Source organism: Notothenia rossii, assembly GCF_949606895.1.
Source record: "Notothenia rossii genome assembly, chromosome: 10".
Taxonomy (NCBI): domain Eukaryota; kingdom Metazoa; phylum Chordata; class Actinopteri; order Perciformes; family Nototheniidae; genus Notothenia; species Notothenia rossii.
Window position 1 is genome coordinate 11,239,206 of NC_136908.1, and position 20,966 is coordinate 11,260,171.

Here is a 20,966-nt window from a genome sequence, read left to right on the forward strand (position 1 = left end):
TATTTTCACAGCTCAGTGTCAGTAAATATTGTGCGGTTAGTATTGGACTACAAGATAGATGCAAGCCTGTACAGTTGGAGTTATTTAAAGCATACATGAGTGGGTTGGGTTCTGGAGGTGTGGTTAGCAATTGTGCTTGGTTGGCGTGGCCTGGGCCTGGTGATGGGGGGGCCCAATTTGATATCTTTTCACGGGGCCCAAAATCCCTGGCGGCACCCCTGTGTCGAGACGGTCTGAAACATAAAGGAAATTAGGTGAGCATATTTCAGATAATTGACACCCCCTTATTGAAGCCCTACACTTAAGCAATCATACACGAGAGGCCGTTCTTGAACGTCATTATTGGTACGACAATACTGCGGCAGGCGGCGAGGTCCGTACGCCTGTACTGGAGTCGACTTTTTTCCAACGCACTCAACTCGTCAGTTGACAAATCTTTCGTTGGTTTTATGGTTTGTGTCCATGTCCAACCATTCATCAATACTGAGGCCCCCCAACAAATCAAAATTAACTTTAAAATCTGACATTTTGTAGCTACCGAATTCCAACGAGAGACAATGTATAACAGTGTAACGGCTGTGTGTCGCTAAACGTCGCTATGGAAACCACACGATAGGCTCATGGAAGTAGTTTCGGTAGGCTAGTGGCGTGTGTAGGCCACTGGATACTTTGTGATTAGGCACGTTCTATTTGATCGTTGTTTGATCGTGGAATCAAACACGCCTATTGACCAATCAGAGAGCTTGCTCAAACCTATGTGTTATAGAATTTCCCTTTACTCTGTCCCCTCACAACTACATGTAAATCCTACCACATGTTTAAAAAATGTTTGAGGTTACTACGAGGATGTTCCCATTTGTATCAATAATAAATTAGAATATTCTAGTTTTTAACAAAAAAAATCATAGTTTGTGTCAATGAGAAAGAAAGTATGAAAGAGAGATGCATGCAAAGTTGTGTTGTATTACACTAACAAGAAGAAATACAACAGATTGACGGGGCTCTACAACATTAGGGTAAGTTTATTAATTAAGACAGTTTTATGGAGACTTAATTGCAAAAAATTGAGGTCAGACAAGTCAATTTTATCTGCAAAGTGCTTGCATCAAACACCTTCATCACAAAGTGTTGCCCCAAGGAAAAACTAGGACACAAAAACCAAGCAGCTGGATGGTCATGCAACAGAAAAAAAAGCAGGTGTCCATGTGAAGAAAAGAAAAAATGACATTAAAAAGCAATATTGAGTCAAACGTGTGCATTGGTGTGTGTGTTTGTGTGTTAGTGGGGGTTACCAGAAAGCAGACATAATGACCATCATTGCCATTACCATCATCATCATCGCAGGCATGGCATTTCAAGAGCGCCATTATCATCATTATTATAGCTAATATTGCTGATGATGAGGCTTTCATGGCCCCTTACTGGCCCAGACTTAGGTATCGTCATGGAAACAGATGACAGAAAAAGGGCATAGCTTTATTGAATTACTCTATGAAGATATTCTGACGAAATGGGGCTTGAATGTTGCACTATCAGAGAATAGTGGGGGAGCTGCACTGTGAAGAGTCCTGAGGAGAGACAGATGAGAGTCAGGGGTGAGAGACGGAAACAAGGATAGAAATAGAAACTTCGGAAAATAAAAGAATAAAAAGAGACAGATAGGAAACACTGTCAGCACTGAGGGGCATGTGATTGCAGAGACACAGATCCACTGGTACAGAGAGAGAGAGATCAGCACTGTAGAATATTGTCCCATGGATGGAAACAATGACAGCAATTCATCAACAAAGACGTAGTTATATAACAGAAATTCATCATCCCTAACTCTGGTACAGACTGTGGGCATCACAACGATTGATTTCATCTTTAATGGGTCTTTTACAGCTGGCTTCTGCTTATCCTAAAATAGCAGTCTGATAAATGAGCTTCATCTCTTATTTACTTGTTTTGGAAAGTCTTTCCTGCATGATAAATCTCAAACGTCCCCAAATCCAATTCGATACATTGCGTACACACTAAATATAGTCAAAGTGCAAATACCATCTGCTGATATTTTGGGATTTAGGAGGAAAATAACCAGAGAAAAGGAATAGCACAATGCCCTCCAAGCTATCACAGCCTCTGTGTTCCCGCAGATTTTATCAAATGATGTTCAAATCGGAAATTCCTGGTAGTAAACATTATGTCCCTGTTTGTGTGGGTGATGTTAAATAAATAAAATAAAGGGATTTCAAATGTAACATTTTACTTCCATCCCAAAACACATTTTTTTTATTTATCGCAGTGAAATTGTTTGTGAAAAAAAATGGTTAAATCTGAATTTCACAATACACATAGTCAAATTATGAATACGTCCTTATGTTTACAAAGGATAAAGCTGACATTTGATGTACACACTGCACGTCTTCAGTCTCACACTTCTAGTCCACACCCGTTCTTTCATGAAGAAATATTGAACATTGTGCACTCCATCCAGCACGCTTTGTGTCTCTGCTGTAAATAAGAACAATATGACAACAGCAAGATGTGTAAACACTCCATAGCTATTTTAGGAGAGAGATTTTTAGGTTCATGCATAAACAGAAACATTGTATGTAAACTAGGATGTGTTCAGGAGCGAATTAGATCTTTACCAACTCTGTGATCAAAGTTGAACAAAAAAGGAGCGATTTGCAGTTTAGATTAATCAGTAACTCATTCGGTCACCTTTGTTAAACACTGCAGTAACAATGCAGAGACTTTCCTGTCATTTATGAAAGGATTAAATGCTATATATCATTTACAAATTCAACTAACATAATCAGGATTTATTAAAATGTGACAAATAACGACAAAAAAGGTAAGATATACCAGTGTGATTCCTGAAGGAAACCGTTTTAAATGATTTACGAATATCTGAACACAAATCACAATTTAAAAAAACAAAGTATACAGTATATTTAAAAAAACAGATTGGCAGTGCCACTTTCTACAAGGCATTTCTGGCTTGAACATTTCACCGACCAAATATAATAACCCTTTTTTACACAGTGATATGTTATCTGAGGATCTTTTATCAGGTCCCATTCATCCAGACGCAACACAGAACCAATGTGTTGAGACATCATCTGCTCATATAGTCACAGTTATGTTCTGTCTCAATTGCAGAAGGGGTCAAGTCACATGAGAGCTTTCTATTGTAGCAGTAGCATCCTTAAGGCTGTGGTAGAAAGTCAGCTTTTAGTCTTTCCACAGGATTTAAGGACAACCAATAGCAAATAGCAAAAGTCTAATGGAATTAGTTTATATGTAGCTCTCGTGCTCCTCCTTCATAGTGCTAATGGTTTGAGTGCCAACATCAGAATCTTTAAAAACATCAATCCCGTTTGCTTCATTTCTCCCCGTTTGATTCTCCTCCTGCTCCTCCTTTAGTTCTTCCTCAGTCCTTCCATCACCTTCCTCCTCTTGTTCCTCTGCAGGTATGACTGTCTGGGAGAGGTTTGGGTCCGTGAAGCCGTGTTTTTGACTCAGTTTCGGGCTCTGGGTGTGGTGTGGATGCCGGTCATGGTCCTGGCTGTTGAAGAACTTTTGGATGGTGTGTTTGGGCAGGCCCAGCTGAGCGGACAGGGTGTGTATGGCCTCTTCGTCTGGGTCGAGTCCCACATCTTGAATGAAGCTCTGCAGGATTCCCAGAGCCTCATGGGACACTTTCAACCCCTGGACCTCACTATCTGCTTCTAAACACACCCCAGCCTCACCTCGCTCCTCATCCTTCACGCTGGGCCACTTCATAGTGAGCTTCACCTCCTCTTTGCACTCTCTAATGATGTCACTAATCCCTTCCTCCCCAACACTCCCATTCCTCACCTGCTCCTTACTTTCCATACCCTTCTCCCTCACCCTCCCAGTACAACCCCAGTCCCCTCTGAAAATGCTCATCTCGCCCTCAACCCAGTCCTTACTGTCTCCCCTCTCTCCATTACTGCTGCCCCTGCCCTGCAGATGCACCCTCACGTGCCCCCAGTTGTTCCCTGCCTCACACTCTGCTGGTGATGCAGCACATGGTTGCCGTGGAGACAGGTGAGGTCCTGCCTCTGGCTGCAGGGGCTGATGGGGCTGGAGATGGTGCTGCTGCGGCAGAGGAGAGTGGCGTTGGTACTGACAAGAGGAGAAGAGGAAATATGAGGAAAATGCTGTATTTGTTCTTTTTGGATTTCATATTTGTATTAATAACAACTTATTACTTCTGGCAGGGATGTAATGCTTGTCTGTAAGCAAAATAAAGGAAAACTACTGACGCAATTGATATGAAACTGTGTATGAAATATGCTCTTTAAATCTGTATGTACTTTTTAGCGTGTGTCTGTATGTGTGGGCGAGGGCAGCAGACACAAATTGTTCTTGTCTTGCTATAAATACAATAGTATTCAATGTAACATAGTGTACTATAGATATACATAGGAATTTTGTATGTTAAATATAAGGTCTGTGTTTTAATCAAGCCATCTATCCATGCAGAAGCTATGTGAAAAATTAGTAACTAATAAGCTTTACAGATCATTGCCTAACGTGGCAATCATCTTTTTCTTTTTTGCACATATTTGGCATTTAGCTGCCATTACTGCTCCTTTTACTTTGAACACCCCAGAGATCTATTGGCATTTAATGTGACACATTCTTTTCAACATTTCTGGAAGAATAATATTACAGTACTAATAAATCACTTCTCCTATACAGATAGAAGTGCCTCCAAGAACAAAGTCAGTTCACCTCTTGATAAGAGCAGGCTCCCCTACAAAAGAATGACGAGTTAGAAAGAGTTATTTATCTGCTAGCCTTGCTGCTTGTGTTTCCATTTTAATGTATTCCTAACAGCTGTTTCTATATCTGACAAGCGAGATATACAGAGTCAGAGTGTGTAGAGCAGCGTGTGTGTGTGTGTTGTGATGCTGTGTTTATCTTGTCTCTGCTCTCTCACCAGTGTGCTGTCGTTGCTGAGCAGTGTCAGCCTTTCAGAGTGCTGCTGAGCCGTGCTGCTGCTCTCCTGCTCGTAGATGGCGTCTCGTTCGGTCTGCGACAGGCTGAGGAACCGGCGGATCATGCACAGGTTCTCCCACAGGGTCCGGTTATCTGGGTTGGGATCCTCTTTCCAACGCAGCAGCTCACACAGCCAGCCCTACAGGAGGAACACTCACACTTATTTAAAAGCACTATGCAAACATTTAATAAATGATCTCTAACATTCTAGTTGTATGCAGATTTAGGGGCCTGACAGGTAAATAGATAGACCGGGCATCTACAGTATGTCTGGAGAAGTTTATGGATACAGATTACTTCCTTTAAATGGAGCTTCTACTTGAATGTAAAGACATTTTCTTCTCAAGGTAAGCTAAGCTATAACCATGCAACACACCTTTAAGCACTGCATGCAAAGGCCTTAATACGTTCATCTGCAACTTAGCAAGTATAAAAATCAGGAACATATTGGGGGACTATAATATAAACAAAGCCAAATTATTACTTATTAAGTATTTTTATTATTTTTAACTTTTTTTGTCAGTGTTTGTTATACACTCTATGTGTATATTTAACCTCTTCAAATAATGCATGGACACGTTTTGTATTTTATTGTATGTGTGAAGTCAACATACTTGTCGTGTAATTTCGATCGTGGCCGGGTCACTAATATATTGAACATTATTTTAACTCATTTGGTTTATAATTTGAGAGGAAATCTACATTTGAAACAACTCTACGTCAGAACAACTGTGAGAAGTATGTGCATAACAATCTGTGGGGCGATGTTATGGAATGGTTTGGAGCAGGAGTTCAAACAAAGCACACATATAATTCAGTTCAAAAGGGTCTACAGAAACACTTGTTTGGAAAACTATGAGAATGAAGAAAGGTGATTGAAGATGAGAAATGATTGTAAATGTATGTATAAATGTAAATATGTAAGTAGGAATAACTTGCAGAAATGATTATCCAATCATTGATCAGCAGTACGTAAGGGGTGGGAATTCATAAGCATTTGCTTCCTCCTGCTCCCTTTTGGACATATGATTTATTATTATTATTATGAATATTTTGTTGAATATGACCATTTTTTGTTGAACATATAAATATTATTATGAATAGTGATAAATACTGTATTCTAACAATACGGTATTCTGTTTTTCACATTTGTTTTTTAATCTGTTCGAAAGAAAGATGGAAATGAAATTAAATCTATTTTAAAGTCACATAAATATGCAGCATTGTTCTTTAAAAATGTAATATTTCTATTAGCTTTTGCAGTTGTTTTTTTCATTTACCCTCACATCCATTTTGTGACTAGTCGGAATTTAAGAAGATACAAGTAGTAATAACTGCTAAGTTAAGGTCTAATTTCAGCCTTTCCCTGCTCTATAAACTATAAATTCACAATAATTGATCAAAAAAGGGGTTATGTTGAAAAGCAAAGCCAAAAGATGATGGAGAGATTTTCATATTAACTCAAGTTGTTTTCTGCATCACGACAGAAGGGAAGAAACTTGTGAGTGGCAGATTGAGTAACAAAAAGCCAAGCTAGTTTCAAATTCATGAACTGGAGCATGATCACATTTGCAAGCACGCTGAAAAGCACACACACACACACACAGATTCACAAACCCACACACACACCAGCACGCGGTCACACACCTACACACACTCACACCTGGCTGTTGCCCAAGTCTAGCACACAATGCCATCCAGATGCACAGTGCAGATAGAACAGAGAGATCCAGCATGGTTCTGCGTGCCAAACACTCGGGTAATATAGAGAGAAAGGGAGCGTGAGAGAGAGAGAGAAAGAGGACATAGAGGAAGTGAAGTAAAAAGGGAGGCCAGAGAAGAGATGGGAAAAAAACCTCAGGGGTTTTGGACCACCTGTCTGTACTGGCTGACCGCTGAACGACCTCTAAACCGCTTCATGATGAGTACAGAGAAGGGAGAGAGAAGGAAAGTCAGAGAGAAAGACAGAAAGAAAGAAAAAAAAAAGAAAGGAAGGAAAATGAAAACTGGAGACATACACGAGAGGAGGAGAAAATGAGACAGCTGAAATCCCCCCATTCCATGAAGGGAAATTATCCTCAAAACAAAAGGCAATAACAAGCTTATGGGGCCGCCATAAAAATGAGAACAATAAAAATGTGAATCATGCCTGTGTGTGTGTGTATGCGTATTAGTGCATTTGTTTGCCAGGGTGTATGTGTGTGTTTTTGGGATTGCTTGCACATGCATGTATTCGTTCAGTGTGTCTATGTGCAGAAATAAGTGGTGTGTATGTATGTGTGTGTGCACGGGTTTTTGTAGTGCGACAATTAAAGTGATAATTTAGGACACAATAGCAGCCTGATGCACCGATGATAGTCCTCTGCAGAGTACAGCTGCTGGGTTGATTATCTGGGTTTCTACACACACTAGTTATCCCAGCTTTAAATGAGAAGACGGATTTATCTCATCATGGAAGCTGCATTTGAACAATCAAGCAGTGCAAACTATTGGATGCGATATGTGTGTGTTAAAGATCGGACACCAGAAGTACCTGACTCTTGGAGACGGAGACTTTAGCAAACAGAGCCTGAGACACCTTGGCTCTCTTCATCTCGTGCTGAATGTCCTCGTAGATAGAAGCGCTCACATTGAGTACACAGCTGTCTGTCCTCAACCCTCTGTCTCCTAAAACTGGGGACAGTCTCGCCTAAGAAGAGAGGACACAAAGACAAGTTAGTAAGCTTTAGTAAGCTTTAGCGGCATTTGCTGCGATGTGAAATAATCCAATACAGAGCTAAGACACACACACTTTTAAAGGAGGTACTGTCAACCCAGTGACTTCCAGTTGGCCATGTAGGTACTACCAAATGATTGATTATATTAGCTTTTTGGTAAGCTAGTTAACAAAACGTGCTCAGAAATTCACCACAATAAAAAATGTCAAATTAAAATGTGTAATTTCCAAATCCAATAACATCCTTTTATCAGCAAGCCAATCACGTACAGAGGGTACAGACTATAAAGTGTTTTGCCACTGTTAGCGATAGCCTAACGTTTCTTCGGATCCAGTGAAAGATGCCAAATAGACTGTATTTTTGGGATACGGCCCTTTTTCAAAAACCTCCAAACCTAGGGTGAGGAAATATAAACTTGAATACATTATATTTGTATATTTTAAACATTCATGATGGCAGGCAGTGAGGGGGGAGGGTTAGCAGAATATTTATGTTTATCATTACAGCTGAGAGGAACAACACAGATTTACATTATTTTTCTCTTAAATTAAAAAAGTATTGTTTCATATTTTCTTTATCAGAAGTGGGTTTTGACTAGGAAATGGGAAGCCAGTGAAGGATGCTGTCCTTTAACAAACCCTAGGGGGTGTACTCTGGCTGGAAAACATGAACAAATGCACACGATGCTCAGTGGAAATGTAGCTCCTCCCTGGCAGGAGAAGCAGCTGGCAACTTCATGTATATATGCATGCACCTCTCCAGGTTCCGAGGTGGAGCCGCAGCGTAGAGCACAGCAGCAGAACATATCAAAATGGAAATATAAGCTATGAGGGAGGATTCATTAAAAACATGGCTAGAGAGGAAGCTGGTCGGGTCAGACTAACCTACTGCCACAACACGGTTCATACAGTATCTATTTTTGCAATATGTGAAGTACAGTATGTCAGGGGTTTGTGACATTCACAACGACTCCCTGATATAATGATTTAGATTTGCTGTTGACTATGACCTTTACCTGTCTTTGGTAAATGAAGATTCATCCATACAGTACATTTGAATTGTCTAGCACTCTTTGTCTTTTATTTCCACTTCCCTATTTCAGTGCTCTTTCATGAGAAGAAACACATCAGTTCAAACATTTCACAGCAGCTTTTGTGACACTGATTTCCTGTCTGCAGGCTGACCTGTGTGGATCTCGGTGGCGTGTTATTGCAGCCTGGGATGAATCCAGTCAAGGTTCTGTCTTTCTCCTCCAGGTAGATGCGGTCCCTCTCAGCTTCGTGCACCTGCAGGAAGCTGTACATGGCCCGCAGGTTGACCAGCAGAGACTGGGAGGCGTGGTTAGGGTCCTCCTCTTTCCGCAAAATCTCAGACAGCAGACCCTGGTAAAGACACACAAACACACAAGTTACTCATCGATTGGTATGGGGGAAATAATACACAATAAATTATAAATTCACATGTCGAATGCATTCAGGCATATTGATGTAAAGTGGCTTCATATTACTATTCGAATAAATGGAAAGCTGGTGTATAAAGTAACCATCTAAATGATCTTGAGGCTGTTGTTTATTCCTTTTTTGTGCATCAAATAAAAAACACTTGAAATCAATGTTTAAGATTTTAGGAAAATATAGAACTGCCTATATTTTTCATGTTAAGGTGGCTAACTCAACGTTTCTCATGTGCCTCCAGGTTTTTTTGAAAAGCTCCTTATATCCATATTTGGATCCCATTCCAAGAGGCACCTTATCAAGTTCCTGCGGTTTAGTGTTTCACAGCTATATATGATACAGAGCCAGTTCCCCAGTCAGTCCTAAGCACGCCACTCGCCTGTAGAGCTTGTGAAACTCTGGGTGTATCTATGTATGCAGGAAAGCCTTTAAACATGCTGATTGTTGGGCTTCCGTCCTGAAAAGAAATCAGATTTCATGCTGGTAGTGAAATGGAAAGCAAGGAAACAGGCTTTTTATTCAAATCATGGATCATCTTTGGATCCACCCAGCAAACCCCTCCCTCCAAATAGACGGCGGCTTTAAGGTGAATCGCCAAATGACGAATGTTCCCATCACTTCTATATGGCATCTTGGCATCATGCCCAACTTGTATGGCTGGCACCGGAGCACCTTGGACTTGGCAGTGGGGAAACATGGGGGTGGATAATAGCTAGCTCTGCTTATTGTGATGGAAATGATAATGACGGTAATAATAATAATAACAATGGGCTTAGCCTGTCCTCTGAGCCCCTTTATGTGGGTGTGGTGGTGAATGTAAGATGATAGACATAGATTACGTGGCATTTTAGTGTTAGAAGCGAAATATGGAAATAAAATGAGGGAACAATGGAAGAACAAAGGGAAAGATTTTTTTTTTTTACTGTTCAAGGGGTCTTTAGAGGGAAAGGTTGAACGATGAAGGGACAGTACAACAGAAGAAGAGGTAGAGAGGGAGACAGTTTCCCTCCACGGGGTTGTGATGAGTTGGCCCAGCAGCTGCTTCAGTGCTGGCACCAGCTTTGTGCTGCAGAGGGCTGGCAAAAACACACACACACACACACACACACACACACACACACACACACACATGCATACACACATGGATAGGGGGAGGGGGCACTGCGGCAAAGGCCATGCCAATGTGCCAACCATCAAACACACATTCACAGAACACTGTTTACTAAAACCCTAACACCAGAAAACAGTCCCAAACGATAATCACCCACAAGCAGTTGCAACCCCTTCTGATTTTCAACACCTCTCATGCAGATCACAGTCTCCGTACCCCCTTACTTCCGTACCTGGGTCCTGTTAAAGGCCACTCGTGCAAAGACAGCTTGAGAGATGCCTGCTCTCTTCAGTTCCTCCCTCACACAGTGGTAGATTTCAAATGGCACGTCTGACGACCCAACAGAAGACCCAGCCAATGTCTGGGTTTGCGTCCCGGCTAAAGGGCCTCCTCCTGGGCAGCACTGGGCCTGCTGTGGGGCTTGGGAATCAGGGGCTTTGGAGAAAACCATTGGAGGAGGGGGAGGAATCGCTACCGGCGGGTGGTTGAGAAACTGCTGTGGGGACGGTGAGAGACCCTGGCCAGCTAGCATGCGGCTAACAGCATACTGCTGGTTGAGAAACTGAGCCATCACCAGCTGCTGGTTGACCATTTGTGAGCTTAATGGCTGGGTTACCAACCCGGGGGGGCGCCTGAGGATCGGAGACCGGCCACATATGCTGGCTACTTCTCCATGAGAGAAAAACATGGTTGGGCTCTGATCAGCTGGGCTGCTTGTGATTGGCTGCTGAGTGAGGGTGACATGTGCAGTCTGGTCAGAGAATCTGTCAATATCTGGTGCAGGGAAAGCAAAGACAGATGTTACATTATTATCACATCAAATGCAAACAGTGAGTCCTAAATAAAACTAGATACTAATTCCCTAGCAGGTTTGAGTGTTAGGATTAGGGTAACATGTATCTAAAATGAAGTATACTTAAAAGCATGCAAACAAAATATGTTAGATTTTTGAGTGAGCTGCCAGTGGACACCATTTGGACACGTTTTGTTTCAAGACACCAAATATGTCAGTAATTAGCTTTTATGCCTCTTTAAAAAGGTAGTTGCTTACAAGTAAATGAGAAAATAGAGGTTGATGCAGACATTACTGTAACACCATCAGCCTGGCCAAAGGGAAACTCATCAGTGGTTGTGGTCTTAAAGGCATGTCACTCTATTCTTCCACGGTGCAAGAGAGGCACCACTGGAAACATCTAGATGTCTGTGTTGCACATATTTCATGACTTACTGTAAGTATAACATAGTTGGTCTAACTTCTAAAACAGTATACTGTCATGACGTCTACATACAGTACTTTACATACCATATAGAATAAGTATGTAGTATGGATTAGGGACATGCTGTGAGACTTATCAGGCACACTTAATGTTTGCAGAATTGATTGAAGACCCTCACCCTTGAAGCATTTGGTCTTCTTGAAGTGCTTGTACCATCGACCAAACTCGTGACACTTGGCAGCTGAGACATTTGCATAGTAAGTGCTATTTACAATAGATGATATCATACTCTGAAACAGAGGGGAAAAGACAATAGAAATTCATTACATTTTCCAAGCTCCTGCTATGGGCGGCCTGGGTGTCTCAGCTGTTCACACATCTGATATTAATGAACTCAGATCTGTGTTATTAAAAAGACCCCCAGGTAAATAGGATAATAAAGACAGATGAGTGTGTCAGAGTGTTAGCGTGTGTGTGTTGTTGTTGTGTGTGAGTGAGTGTGTGTGTGAGTGAGTGTGTGTGTGTGTGTGTGTGTGTGTGTGTGTGTGTGTGTGTGTGTGTGTGTGTGTGTGTGTGTGTGTGTGTGTGTGTGTGTGTGTGTGTGTGTGTGTGTTTTCAATCAAACAAAACACTGTATAGGTCATCAGAGACTATGCCTCTCTCCCTGTCTGTCTGTCTGTCTCACTCACTCTCACTCACTCTCACATTTTCCCCTAAGACCATCCTGTGCAATCTTTACATCTGATTACACCTTTCATCTTCTTGTATTTACTTTAATCTGCCTCTCGCAAACAACAGCGGGGGGGGGGGGGGGGGGGGGTTATAAAGGGAGTGATAGGAAAGAGAGATAGACAGAGAGAGAAAGAGAGAGATATGGGGAGAAAAGATGGGCAAGGGAGGGTTTATAGTATTAGATCTGCAGAGAAGGAAGAAATCTGAAAAAAAAGGAGATTTTTTTCCTTTTTTTCAAAATGTAGATGTCATACACACCCTCAGGCAAAATAACAGATAGACTAAGATGATAATTACAAATCTTTCCCAAATACTTCATGATTTTAAAAACAGATTTGGGCATTATTGCTGAATCAGAAGCTAAATACCAAAGAAGGTGAGTGATGGACAGATAGAGTGTGGCAGAGTGAGGCAGGAGGTGAGGCAGGGGGTGAGGCAGGGGCTGAGGCTGACAGACAGACAGACAGAGTGACAGGCAGACAGGCAGGCAGTGAGGAGAATCGAGATATGCAGCAGCCCAGGCAGGAAGGCTTTTAAGAGATATCCATCTCTCTTTATCTGCTTTCTCTCTCGCTCTGCCCTCACACCTTATCTACCTCTGCATCTGGACTTCCTGTCTATCTATTGGACCACGTGCTTGTACTGCCTTATGCGTCAAAGTAGACATAAAAACATACACAGACAGAGATTTGCAGGTCATGGAAGGGCAAAGACATTTCATGCAAACCTCGAACTACAGTGCAATTTCTCTTATGTTTTCTTCTTGTATGCGCTAAAAGAGTGTGTGTGTGTGTGTGTGTGTGTGTGTGTGTGTGTGTGTGTGTGTGTGTGTGTGTGTGTGTGTGTGTGCGTGTGTGTGTGTGTGTGTGTGTGTTTGTGTGTGTGTGTGTGTATGTGTGTGTGTGTGTGTGTGTGTGTGTGTGTGTGTGTGTGTGTGTGTGTGTGTGTGTGTGTGTGTGTGTGTGTGTGTGTGTGTGTGTGTGTGTGTGTGTGTGTGTGTGTGTGTGTGTGTGTGTGTGTGTGTGTGTGTGTGTGTGTGTGTGTGTGTGTGTGTGTGTGTGTGAGTGTGTTGTACCTGGGACAGGGGGCACTCCTTGGCCAGGGAGCTCTGGTTCATGTCCTTCAGGAGCTCCTTCAGAGCGTTTCTCACCGTGGAGTGACTCCACTGCTCGGGTGGTAAGTCCTCCAGTTTGGGACAGCTAGTCAAAGGGAAAAGGAAACACTTCATTTCATTTCCATATTCATTTCAAACAGATTAAAGTAACACATTTAGTATTTATCACTATTCATAATAATATTTATATATTCAACAACAAATAGTCATATTTATATATTCAACAAAATATTCATAATAATATTTATATATTCAAAAAATATATTCATAATAATAAATCATATGTCCGAAAGGGAGCAGGAGGAAGCAAATGCTTATTAATTCCCACCCCTTACTTACTGCTGATCAATGATTATCCTTTAAATCATTTCTGCAAGTTATTCCTACTGACATGTTTACATTTATACAGACATTACAATAATTTCTCATCTTCAATCACCTTTCATCATTCTCATAGTTTTCAAAAAAAGTGTTTCTGTACACCCTTTTAAACTGAATTATATTTGTGCTTTGTTTGAACTCCTGCTCCAAACCATTCCATACAATCACCCCACAGATTGGTATGCACATACTTGTCACAGTTGTTCTGACCTTCAATAAAATTATGTTTATATATTTCCCTTTAAGTCCAGTGATTTCTTGTTACACTTCCATAAAGTTGTGAAAATCAAGAAACTGGCTTTTAGTATCCTCTACAGGACTGTCTCAGAAAATTAGAATATTGTGATAAAGTTCTTTATTTTCTGTAATGCAATTAAAAAAACAAAAATGTCATACATTCTGGATTCATTACAAATCAACTGAAATATTGCAAGCCTTTTATTATTTTAATATTGCTGATTATGGCATACAGCTTAAGAAAACTCAAAAATCCTATCTCAAAAAATTAGAATAGTTCCTCAGACCAAGTAAAAAAAAAAGATTTATAACAGCAAAACACAATCAAACATTTGAAAATGTCCATTAATGCACTCAGTACTTGGTTGGGAATCCTTTTGCACGGATTACTGCATCAATGCGGCGTGGCATGGAGGCAATCAGCCTGTGGCATTGCTGAGGTGTTATGGATGCCCAGGATGCTTCAATAGCGGCCTTTAGCTCATTAGCATTGTTGGGTCTGGTGTCTTTCAGCTTCTTCTTCACAATACCCCACATATTCTCTATGGGGTTCAGGTCAGGGGAATTTGCAGGCCAATCGAGGACAGTAATGCCATGGTCAGTACACCAGTTACTGGTGGTTTTGGCACTGTGGGCAGGTGCCAGATCATGCTGGAAAATGAATTCCTCATCTCCATAGAGCTTTTCAGCAGACGGAAGCATGTAGTGCTCTAAAATCTCTTGGTACACAGCTGCATTTACTCTGGGCTTGATGAAACACAGTGGACCAACACCAGCAGCTGACATGGCTCCCCAAACCATCGCTGACTGTGGGAACTTCACACTGGATTTCAAGCAACTTGGATTTTGCTCCTCTCCAGCCTTTCTCCAGACTCTGGCGCCTTGACTTCCAAATGAAATACAAAACTTGCTTTCGTCTGAAAAGAGGACTTTGGACCACTGTGCAACTGTCCAGTGCTTCTTTTCCTTAGCCCAAGTCAGACGCCTCTTCCGTTGTCTTGAGTTCAGAAGTGGCTTGACCATGGGAATACGGCTATTGTAGCCCATTTCCCGGACACGTCTGTGAACAGTGACTTTTGATACCTGGACTCCAGCTTCAGTCCACTGTCTTTGAAGCTCCCCCAAATTCTGGAAGCGACTCTTCTTCACAATGCTGTTAAGGCTGCGGTCATCTCTCTTGGTTGTGCAGCGTTTCCTGCCACATTTCCCCCTTCCAACAGACTTTTTGTGGATGTGCTTTGAAACTGCACTCTGTGAACAGCTTGCTCTTTGAGAAATTTCTTTTTGTGTCTTACCCTCCTGATGGAGGGTGTCAATGACGGTCCTCTGGACAGCAGTCAGATCAGCAGTCTTCCCCATACTTGTGATTTAGTTTACTGAACCAAGCTGAGTGTTTTTCAAGGCTCAGGAAACCCTTGCAGGTGTTTCGAGTTAATTAGACGATTCAAGTGATTCGTTGAACACCCTACTAGTATACTTTTTCATGATATTCTAATATTTAGAGATAGGATATTTGAGTTTTCTTAAGCTGTATGCCATAATCAGCAATATTAAAATAATAAAAGGCTTGCAATATTTCAGTTGATTTGTAATGAATCCAGAATGTATGACATTTTTGTTTTTTTAATTGCATTACAGAAAATAAAGAACTTTATCACAATATTCTAATTTTCTGAGACAGTCCTGTATGGTTAAAGCCCTTAAAACGCTGTATCTATAATTCCCACAATGTAACTTTATGGCATCGTTGATAAGACCCCGATGTCTTGTTCGGGTTGTTTCCTCAGATTTAAGAAATCTCTTTTTCAGAGCCACAACTATTTTCACAGGCTGAGTATTTCTTCTTGTAAACTGAACATCATCCAGTCTCAAACACAACAGTTTCAAGAGTGCCAATTATTGTCTGGGCTGTGTATGAAATACATTATTAAACAAATGAATAGAAGAAACTCATGTGAACACACATATACATGTTGCCATGTCACAGTCAAAAAAGTGGGTTGTAAATAATAAAGTTAATGAAGTCTGAATTCATGTTACTGCCTTCCATTGTTAATTCTATAGGTATCACCTGTGGTTTTCAAATATTAAATGAGCTATTGTGTCTTGTGATGATAAATGTGCAGCACACGTCCTGACACTCATGGTGGATCTGACACAACTTCTATTAGTTGTGCAACTAAACCGCCTAAAAAAAGTGGGCATTGATTGCTTAAAAATTATACACTATAACTCATACATAATAATTGCAACAAGCAACCAAAATCGCCATTCAATCTAATCTAATGGCATCCAGATTGAATAAAACAAGAGATGTATCATTCCCTGCTGGGTCTGGTTTGCCCATGCCCTTTGGTCATTTCCCTTTCTTAATACAAGTAATACATGGTGGTGGCTTCTGCAGCATGCACTATGGTGAAAGGCTGGAAAATAAAGAAACCAGCCTTGCCACTAATGGTCACATTCACACCGCCTGATTATTGTAAATCCACGGACAGGATGTGGTTTGAATCTTAACTGTAGACAGCAACTAAAATAGATGTGATCCCCCTACCTGTGCAGCTGTATTTTAAGTGTGATAATATGGTGAAGATCTTGCAGCATATCAGCCACGGTGGCATCAGGAGCATCTGTCACACAGGACAGCGGCACCGGGTTCCACCTGCCCACCTGGATCAGACCTGAACACAGTAACACAATTATGAATAATGTGAGTAACCAATTTGTATGTAATTGATTATCTTTGCAAGTGTCTGTGATGTACCTCTGGCCTGTGCAGCAGAGCTGTGTGAGTAGCCTAGTGTCAGCAGAGCCATCTCTATCAGCTGGTTGAACAGCAGATCTCTCTTGACCAACACAAACTCAGCGTGTTCTTCTTTCCTCTCCACCTCCAGAGGGTTTTCTCTGTGCTCCACCACACAGAACACCGGCAGCAGGCTCCCTGAGGTAATGGACAAACAGTTATTAGACATATCGGATAACACAGGAGTCATAATGCACTGAAAACCCAGTCTGTAATCCCATGTACCTTTGCTGTGCCAGCTCTTGCTCTGGGGCCTCACTGGGGTGGGTTTCTGGGACAGGCAGGGGTTTTTGGCCACAGGACTCCCCTGACAGCTCCTCTCCTGCGTCGAGGGTCCCGCTCCGTTTTGTTCCAGTCGAGCCAGCTTGGCAGGAGGCGGCCGGGGGTCTACAACCAGATCACTGGCCTCAGGTTTCTTGGCTCCATTACACAGGGCGGCCATCTGTGGGCTCACACTAATACAGAGACACAGGCACATTAAAAATCAAACAGTGTTCGAGGAAATCTAATGAAACAGTATCATACAATCTTGATAATATGTGTGTAGTGTGGGCAGCAGTGAGATTATGGTGATCTGCTATATGTTCCAAAAGAGTGTTATCTAATTTATATTGAAAAATAACTTTTGCAATGACAAACAGTGTCCTTGTAAAAATCTGTCCATGGGATAGAATAGGCTGCATAGGTCTTTACAGTAACTAAGTAATGACATAATTAAATATAAAAGGAGTATATTGATACTGTACATGGCGAACATCACACAGTGGGGGAAAAATCAGTTTCAATCTTTTACAGTTAAGTCTTCTAACAAGAAAACTGGGTAACCATTTTTGAAAAACACCTACACACAATGATATCCGGATCAGTTGTTGTGGATGACCTTCAGCCAGATGCAGCGATTAGGATAACCCTCTAAATCCAGTAAAAGTCCAGTGAATGATGGAGCGCAGTTTCCCATAATAAACCAGCTGTCATCTCAGGCGCGCCGCTGCAAACCGAGAGCGATTCAGTTCATCCTCGGCACCTAAATGCGCGCTAATTGTCCCACGTCTGATTCTGCTGAAGTTTGATCGAGGAGAAACCAACCTGTTTCAGTCGGCACAACGTGCAAATCCGACCTGCCATCACACATTTACAGCCCGTTTCTCTATGTAGACATCGGCTGTATCCATACGTTATCCTCCCTTTTATTGATCTCCAATTCAGGAACAAAAACGCGTCTCTTTGCTGTCTGTATTCGTCCTTTTCCTCACATTAATCGCCTGTTTCACATCGGCATTATTTCGTGTTTAATGTCCAAGTTTTGCCTCTGATCGCCCTTTATCTCCGTCCGCGTTTCGCTTTCCGGTGTAACGATACATTGGCCTTAGAGCAAGTTGAGAGCGACCCCCCATCCAGAGCACCGGGGCATGCTGCTTCTGTGGATCCGGCTATGGAGAGAACAATGCACGGTTTGCAGCTCCCAGAGAGCGTTCACTATAATATATGAGGCTACAGCGGTGACTCCGGGACAGCAGTTGTTGGTTACACTTCAGAGCTCTATGCGCACGCGAGAAGAGGGAGAGAGAAAGAGAGGGGGAGAGAGAAACTCCCACACCCACACAGACTAATAAATACGCGGACCCAGCTGCATTAGCATATGGTGTAATAATGAATTCACTAGCGCGCTCCGTAAATGTATTAAATGTGACAATTGCGCATAAATCTATTTATTATTTTCTGCCGCATGCTGTGCACGCACTTATTATTGTCTTTAGGGTATGGAGCTCTCCATGGTAACAAAATGGAGCAAGTGGCTGACTGATATTAACTTTTGAACGTTGATGTGTTATTGTCACTACCGTAGATTAACTATGGCTTATGACTTATATGTAGGCCTGGATAATTACAGTGTACGAATGTGCTCTATATCCAATTACAATTATACAATAGCCTACTATAACAGCCTAAAGTCATCGCTATACCATACCACAGTAAAATAGGCTATGCATGTTGCTTTGAAATATAGAATAGTATCATATAGTAAACTGTATATAAAGAAAAGTATATTGTTGTGGTACAGCGGTTTATACTAAAATATATGATGTCCTAATATTCACTTCTAAAAAGGTAAAAGTAGAATAGGCTGCATATTATATGGATGTACATTAATACCAGTATAGTATAATACAGGTATTTAGGAACTATTGCTCAACAATACCCTATACTATTCTTTACTGTTACATTTGATAAATTCCAGTATAGTAGTATGTTATAGTATAGTACAATCAATAACAGGATAGCATAGCATAGTATAATACAGTCAAGTACAGTATAACACAGTATAGTATAGTATAACACAGTATATACTGTAGTACAGGATCTTTGTATAATATATGGCAACTTGTAGTTCAGATGTAAGTTCTAGATATATAGATAAAGCAAACATCTTTCTAAAAACGATAATTTGACTCTAATAATAGACTAATTTGAATGATACTGTAAAATATCAACGAAACCTAAAAGAAGACATTAAAAGAAACATCACTGTACCTCAAAGTTGTGAGACTGATGAATCCGTTGGCTGAGAACACAACTTGTCTTATGTTCCCAGAAACGTTCAGACAAGTATCAGCAGACCTCCGCCACGCCGTCCACTGCTGACGAGAAGCACTTCTGGAGTCTGTGAAGGTATCACAAAGCAAAAGGTGGCAGGTGTTGAGTGTCTGTGAGAGACAGAAAGAGAGAAGAAGAGTCATAGATCTATCACTCTGGCAGATAAGAGTCAAAGACCATGAAATCTTACACCGGGCTGGTCACAGGTCTGTTTTCTCTGCAGAGGAAGCGGGTAGATGGGTGGATGTTGTGCAATCCGAGTGTATGTTTGGGGAGAGAGAGCATGCTCTACTACTTTTGACTAATCAAACAAAGTGAATTAGCTATCTCCCCAGCCAGAACGAGTCATGGCTGGTTACACATCATTCATCGTGACTAATTTAAAGAGAGAGATGTCACTCAGCTGGATGGAAATGTGTTTGTGTGCACTCCAATTGAACCTCTGGGTATGTTACTGTAAGACTTCACTGTTTTACGTGTGTGTTTGAGAGATATTTAGTTCTATTTTGTGTGCACCTGTGCCTCTGAGGGTTGATATGTTCATAAGTCTCTCTCCCTGTCACCCTCTGCTCTACTATTTTATCACTGGCTTGATACGTCGTCAATGAGGCTGGCATGCTAAATGATAATTAAGACCATTACACGCTCACAGAGCATGCTACCATTGCAGCACACGGCTCCCTCAATCGGAGCCTCATCTCAGGGGACACCCTACTACTCACACAGTCGTGTATCTCTCCAAATTAGGTTAGATTTTCATTCCACCTCATTCGCCATGGATGTGATGTGGTTATTATAAACTCATGATATGGTTAGTGAGCCTGCTGCCATTAGATGGGCGGAGAGGCATCATGTTGGCGCGTTAAAGGGGAAATGGATTGCCAACACTCAGTATTGCACATCTCTGTTTCTCTTGCCCGTGCATATCTGAAGTATGTTTGCAGATGCACACTATGATACACGTAATGTCATAGAAAACACACAGAGATTCAAAATACAATGCTAGAGTTTGTGCAGATTGAGAAGCAAACTAAACGATCATCGACTCAAAGTGTATACTACCATCTCCAGTGCAGTGGTTGAGGAAATAAAGTTCTGTACTTACTGTAGGTACAATTTTAGGTACTTTTCTTGAGTATTTCCACGTATTGCTCGGTCTACTTTATGTTAACCGCAATACATTTCAGGGAAATATCTTACCAAAGTGTTAATAATCTTACATCCACTAAGATTTACCTTGAGACCTTTTGAAGGGTGCCATCCCTTTGGGTGGAAAACACTGGACTAAACTAACTGTACTGTCTTCAGGTAATAAAATGTGTCCATGTGAACCCAGTACATCAGTGAAATGATACTTGCACCTTGATGCATCAGTATTGAAAATCTATCTGTATGTAATAATATACAGTATCAATCACTGCCTTTTTTTTAAAATGTTACTTCGAATTGAGTATTACTACATGTTAAACAAGGATCCATGTACTTTTTCCACTGTCCTTGTCTTGTCTGCCTTTAACCTAGAACACCGTAACCCAGAAACGTCTCTATATAGACATATTACATGTCCATACAATGGTGTTATCTGACAT

At 41.3% G+C, this 20,966-nt stretch overlaps 1 protein-coding gene across 2 annotated transcripts; it reads right to left on the reverse strand.

The window, feature by feature from the left end:
- Positions 1 to 992: 992 nt before the first annotated feature.
- Positions 993 to 18,331, reverse strand: satb1a (SATB homeobox 1a). 2 transcript variants are annotated; one of them, XM_079656186.1, is made up of 11 exons: positions 17,632 to 18,331; positions 17,008 to 17,237; positions 16,744 to 16,920; positions 16,534 to 16,660; positions 13,323 to 13,446; positions 11,694 to 11,805; positions 10,531 to 11,072; positions 8,918 to 9,115; positions 7,550 to 7,705; positions 4,958 to 5,155; positions 993 to 4,137 (listed from the first exon to the last, which is right to left on the reverse strand). In XM_079656186.1, the coding sequence occupies exons 2-11, from the start codon at positions 17,222 to 17,224 to the stop codon at positions 3,283 to 3,285; spliced, it is 2,706 nt and encodes a 901-aa protein (XP_079512312.1). In that variant the 5' UTR covers positions 17,225 to 17,237; positions 17,632 to 18,331; the 3' UTR covers positions 993 to 3,282. The 2 variants fall into 2 exon arrangements, with proteins under 2 accessions (XP_079512312.1, XP_079512311.1); XM_079656185.1 differs by having other exon boundaries at positions 17,628 to 18,331.
- Positions 18,332 to 20,966: the final 2,635 nt, after the last annotated feature.